General features: G+C 29.3%; 1 protein-coding gene across 1 annotated transcript in view; it reads right to left on the reverse strand.

The window, feature by feature from the left end:
* The window catches only part of LOC119674602, a 4,435-nt gene extending 139 nt beyond the window's left edge, over positions 1-4,296 (reverse strand). The window contains exons 1-2 of the mRNA XM_038085746.1: positions 3,725-4,296; positions 614-740 (exon numbers count right to left, since the gene is read on the reverse strand). Of these exons, the coding sequence (XP_037941674.1) occupies positions 614-740; positions 3,725-3,991 (394 nt within the window). The 5' untranslated portion in view covers positions 3,992-4,296. The remainder of the gene's footprint in view (positions 1-613; positions 741-3,724) is intronic.
* Positions 4,297-6,563: the final 2,267 nt, after the last annotated feature.

The following is a 6,563-nucleotide window of genomic DNA, read 5'->3' on the forward strand; positions in this document are numbered from 1 at the left end:
AAGAACACACTTTATATATGATAAAATATTGTGTATTTGTGTCCAGGTAAATAATATCTTTCTCTAAAACTATCTCAAATTTGTTATGAAATTGTACGAGTTTTGTTATGTTAAAATATTTACATTGTTTTCATTATTTACAAGAGAAGTATATAGAACAGATGTATTTTTGCAAACAACACTTATAACACTTGTTCACTTAAATGTATTAAGTATAAATAAGAACGAATTGTTTGTTATATAAATAACTGAATACAAGTCGCAGTTAATAATTTAGTCAATTCATCAAAAAAAAAAATAAAATAATAATAAAAGATAAGTGCTAACAGCAATACACTGATCTCAGAATCAAAAATATATTTAAGTTCTAGGGAAAGGATCCCATTTTCAATAGTTACTAAGATATATGGTAAAAAATACAACTTTATTTTTACTTTGTTGAAACTTTGTATATAATATACATATTATAATATAAATGCAATATTTTGCATTATTTAAATAATATTTATTATATGTGTATACCTACATGAATAATATATTAAATATGTATTATATATATACTACATAAATATAATATATATACATTAATTATTTACAATTTTTATTAACTTACGTGTGGTATCATAGTGAACTCCTTTAAATTCTTCGAAACATGGAAGAACCGCCAATTTTCCAGGTGGTGTTCTTGGCCAACAAAGTACGGAATCAAATGACACGGGGCAGCCAGCTGCTAACGCAGACTATTAAAATAGAAAGGCACTTTTTAATAATATGAATTAATAATAATAATTTTAAAATCTTTGAACTTAAAATGTACTCAAAATAAGTATTGGTTGCAAAATGATAAAGAGCTTAAACTACACAGATAATTTCTTGGATAACACATTTGTTTGACATATATTACTGAAATAGTGCTGCCAAACCAGAATCAGGGAGCTATTAACTCTTTATAATCTATAAAGGCTATATTTTTATTTATATCTTATAATTATATTATTATAGCTTATTTTTCATATGATTGGATATATTCCTCTAGAACAGGAAAATTGAACTTTTTTATTTATAAATACTTATATTTTGAATTATATGTTAACACAAATAATTTCATAATACTAGTATAATTTATAAAATCTATTAATAGGATGATATTGTTTTTAACTTCTTGGACATTCAAGTCAAAACAGATCCACAAGTGTTTTGAGCTCCTACAAGTACTTGCTGCTCGGAATACGATAAGTCTTTATTAAGTTCCGCGCCACAGGAAGTTCTAGGTAATGAGCAAGCTGATGAGAAATGCATTAAAAACTGTTTTTACAGGTCCACAACCCTTTTGTGGGTTAAGCTGGACCAGTATAAAACTAATAGGACAGAGTTAGACAAAGCTAAATACTGATCAAACCATACTTCAACAAAAACATTCTTAAATTCTCAAAAGGAGAATCTTGTAATGAAATAACGGGTTTCATTACGGATCATTATGGCCTGAAATATTACAGAAATTTCAATTGTCTGCTAATCCGGAGATTAAAAAAAAAAAAATATGATATTGTTGATTAGTCTTTATAAATTTGGAGATAATCGAAAATTAAAAAAAAAAACATCTTGCAGTTAGAAGGTACTGCATTTTAAAATGTCTTAAAATGTAACAAACTAAACCCTGTCTACTGAATAATGGTCTTCTTTCGGAAAGGAACTTGTTACTTAGCCTTCGAATTATGTCGTACCCATAGTATATTCTGCGTTTTTTTTTTGTTTTTTACAAACATAATATTTGTTGTATGAAAATATTTAAAACGTTTATATATGTTTATTTTTAAAGAATAATTTGAAAACACACAACTTTAATAAAATTAACACTGAACGATAGTAATCTTGTAAAAATATTCTGTATGCCAGTATTATGGATTGAAGTATTTTGAAAATGCAAGCTGACTCTACAATCTTAGGTAGTCTTTTTCGAGTTAGTGCATCTGAGCACTTCTACCCTTTGATAGTTGGGAGGTTTCTGCAGCGTCCCACCTTTTCACTGACTTATGTATTCCTCATTATGTATTATGTATTATTCTATTATCCTTATGTATTACTGCGTACTACCACGTGCGGCTAGAGATTATTTTGAGGTTAGATGGTGCTAAGTAGGACAGCCTGTCAGTTTTCGCTAATAGCTTCAGGGCTGTGTCCCTTATGTATTTTTTAAAAGAATCTATTCAGTTGAAAAATACATTAATGATCGTGCTCTGAAACTGTTCAATACAATTGACAGTCACAATAATCCAACACTCAGTATCCTAAAAATACAGCGAAATTTGATAAACACAGGCAGATACAAAGACATCAGATCCATCATATTATAAAGCCCCGTAAAGCCCCGTTTTTAGGGTGACTTAAAACTGTCCACAGATAAAATAGAGTAAACGTGCTGATTCACCAACTCAGACATCTGAATATCAATATATTCTAAAGTCTCTTAGCATGTTATTTATGCGGGTATAACAAGACACTTTGAAGAGTCTTCGGAGAGTCTGACTTTGAGCAACTTGCAACTTGCAGCTTCTGGATAGTAGACTTGGCAGCTTTCTATAGCTATCTGGCTGTATATCAGCTTTTTGTTATTTACGCTAAGCTTATTGTGTTTGAAAAGTGGTTAAGCAGTGCAGTGTTTATGGGCAACTACTTCTTTTGACTTGTATATATAAGCATATATGCTTGTGTCAAGTAAACCGCTTATCAAACGTGATTCATAGGTATTTGATGCTGTCCTCCCAATTAATCGTAATGTCACCAACTGTCACTCTCGGCAGATGCTGGATGTGTTTACGAGTTATAAATAGGGCTTGAGTTTTCTCGTTGTCAAACTTATATATTACGCAGACTAATTAAAATATGCTCTGACCATATACTAGTAAAACTGACCTGATCATTTTTTTAGAGACATTTTAGCTGACGTGATAAAGAAGATATGAAAACCAACAAGTAGTATGGTTAAACCAATATGATGTGGCGAATAAGAATATTTTGAACAGAGATTTAATTAAAATCTGGTTAAATAAATCAAATTATTTTTTTGAGTGAATATATAACTAAATTTGATATTTTTTTGAAGAAAATTAATAAATTTTTTATTTGTTAAAGAAAATTATCATGAGGAAAAGATAAATCTTATTTTTTTTTAGTTCAATGCCAAATTATCTTGTTATGTCGTAAAAGGACAAGTTTCATGATTATTTCGCCCAAATATTTTTGCTTTATTTCCCTTTAAGTTTGTAATATGGTATATCCTACGGATATATATAATTGAAGCATAAATTCTGGTACTTGAAGTTTATTTTTCATTTCAAGTTTATTTTCGGTTTGAGTTTTGTAAGGTTAATGTAATTATAACACGTGTGTGAGCACATAAATTTATCCTGAGGATAATTAAAAGGAACATAAAGTTCTTAGTTATTATTCAGCCTTGAATTTAATGGTTTGTTACAGACATTCTTAAAGTTTTGATTGATATTAAAAATATATATAAAGTTTTCTTTCTTTGTTATATTGATGTATATATTGACGAGGATTCGTCATATTTGAAAGAAAGCAAACTAAAAATATTTTCCCTTTAAGCAAAATGTGGTATAATATGCAAATCCTTTGTAGTAAATGAATAATAGTTGCGATTTAAAGCCAAAAAAAAGTAAATATAATAAAATAAAAAGGATTTACCACTACAGTTTCTACTTACATGTAGCCGGATATTGGTAGCTGAGTCATTTGGCTTATGTTGTTCTGCATCGCGTTGCTGTTGCTCCAAGCAAATTCTCTCCAGTGTGTTGTTGATGAAGGAATCAGCAGCAAGTAGAAACTCGGTAGCGAAATTTGTGCCACTCTGGAACGCATCACTAGCACGGTGCAACATTTCTGTTGAAAAGTTGGCAAAAACGTTTTCCAAATCTGTCGCGGATGTGTCACTTAACATATCAACAAGTTCACGTAAGTCCTTTTCCGCCATTACTGGAAGTTGAAGTTTGTTTGCTTCAAAGTTTATTTCAAAATTTTTTATATCTTTTATATTTTATTTTTTCACATTTATTTGGCTTGAGCTTCCTACTACGTCGGCAGGAACTGTCTTGAGTTGCACATTTTTGTGGCAATCGCGTTTAAATAGCACAAGTTTTTATTTCATATTTATAAAATTCTTGTTTTATATTCTTTGGTTTTTTTAATATATATATAAATTACTGAAATTTTTTTATAACTCTTAGTTTTTATTCTTATTTAACAGTACTAACTTTCACTTTCTCAATGTTTGTTGCGCTCAGAAGATGTTTCATTTCTGAAATAAAAGCAAGAAAAACAAAATTAAATTTTGCCGTGTTACTTAATGTTTTAAATCATTTTGATATCTTTTGATAATATACGAGAAGAGGTAATTTTATGATAAAAAATATAATTTAATAAAATTTTTATCATAATTTTTTTTTATGAAAATAAAACTGTGTAAATATGTATTGCTGCGTGCGCTTATGCGTTCTTACTCCATATGTAAATTTTTCAGAAGGTTCAACTTTTGCATATCAGCCTTTTTAAAATTAAAAAGCGAAAAGATAAACCAAATTGTTTATTATAATTTATTGCATTGTTATTTTTAACATAATTAACGTTTTTTTATTAAAATACAAAATAATAATAAACGTTTTAATTTTTTGGATTTTACCAATCTTATTAAATCGAAATTTAAAATTAAATGGTTCCGAACAAACTCTGTGAGAGATTCAAGTCAATCGTCAATAAACTAATTGGAGTTTATCAGTATCGTTTAAAACCTTCCAAATTCACCACATATTAAACAATAACCAAATTATTGTTTTTTGCTGATTTCAAATCAGATTTCAACAATACGACTAAAAGTATTCCTCACTTCATACCGGTAAGTCTGATTTTGATATCCAATCAAATATAATAAAAAGGCTGATTTTGGTATTCTACGGCTGTATTATACGTAGGCTGCTTTACAGTTAATTCTGAGTGCTACACAACCATTTGTTTTCCAAAAGTCTTAGAAGAATTAAGGAAAATCAAGCGTGAAAAGAAAATCATCCTCAACCACGACAATGTGAGCTCCCATACTGGTAAATCTGATTTTGGATATCCTATCAAATATAATAAAAAGGCTGATTACAGCTATATAAAAAATGTTATATGTAGGCTGCCTTACAGTTAATTCCATTTGTTTTCCGGAAATCTTCGAAGAATTGAGGAAAACCAACCGTTAAAGAAAGATTATCCTCCACCACGACAAAGCGAGCTCCCACACATGAGCTCATTCCAAAGCGTTTCTGGGCACTAAAAACGTAAAGCAGATGAATTGATGAGTCATCTGCATTACGGTCCCAATTTGGCACCAAATTGTTAGACGTAAAAGGCAGCCCTCGTATAGCCATATAACATTAAAATCTCCCAAATATTCAATACAAAATGAGATTTCAGACGGATCTTATGATGTATGTAATGAAATATTTGAAGTGATTATCAACAGATCTGACACGATCTTTTACAAAAGTAACTATTTAAGAAAAAAATTCTACGTCAAATCTATGATTCCGTGATCTATGATTCGATACAAGTATTAATTTTAACAGAATGTACAGCTTTATGTATTATACTGCGACATAGTTAAATAACGTAAAAATTATGTAGCTTCCCATGCTTTTATTCGGCAACCGCTGAAGGAAAAGACGTCCACATTATCCGTGAAAGAAGCAACTGGCAAATAATTTGAAGCCATTCATTATTAATAGTAATGAGCAAGTCATTAATAGAGTAATGAGCATGTCATTAATGGGAGAGGTTACTTGACATGACCAAAAACAACTCATGACTGTAAAGGGCAACTAAGTAAGTATTTAAAAATCAATTTAAAAATATTAAATTACATTATCCATTTAACGATACAGAAAAGGCAACAAATAGAAACTAATAGAACTAATGAATTAGACATTTCTGTTTAAATCTGTTTTGGACAGTAGGTTTTCTAGTTCGGCTATAATAATAACGAGGCCCTATGCTCCAGTAGCAGATACCTTAACTTATTTGTATTGTATTTGTATTTCATGAAATGTTTATTCTTTAGATCAAAAAATCCAAATTCAGAAATAAATAAAATCATTTTCTTCTGGACTACACATACCTTCGTTCAAAATACTAAACTTAAGAACTGCAAGGTAAAATTGCATTTCAATTTGTTAATTATTGTAATTAGTTTCTATTTTACTTTAGGGAACAATTGTCATTTTACTGAAATCAATTATATTTGACACATAAACGTTATTATCCTCATGCCAAGAGCAAGCCACATTGTACTAACTATGAATGGATGATTAGAAGTAAAAATCGAATTGAACTGAACTGAAAAATTAATATTTTATGCACGTATTGAGACTATTATATTCTGTTAATAAAGGTTTTGGCTTTAATTATATATCACTTCAGTTTTGCTCTGCTAATTTAGTAACTAATTGTTTAGCAATTGTAAAGTGCAATACCAGAGATTCTGTGATGCTACACATCACAACCAAAAAATT

The sequence above is a fragment of the Teleopsis dalmanni genome, chromosome 2 (assembly GCF_002237135.1).
Source record: "Teleopsis dalmanni isolate 2A chromosome 2, ASM223713v2, whole genome shotgun sequence".
NCBI classification, from domain to species: domain Eukaryota; kingdom Metazoa; phylum Arthropoda; class Insecta; order Diptera; family Diopsidae; genus Teleopsis; species Teleopsis dalmanni.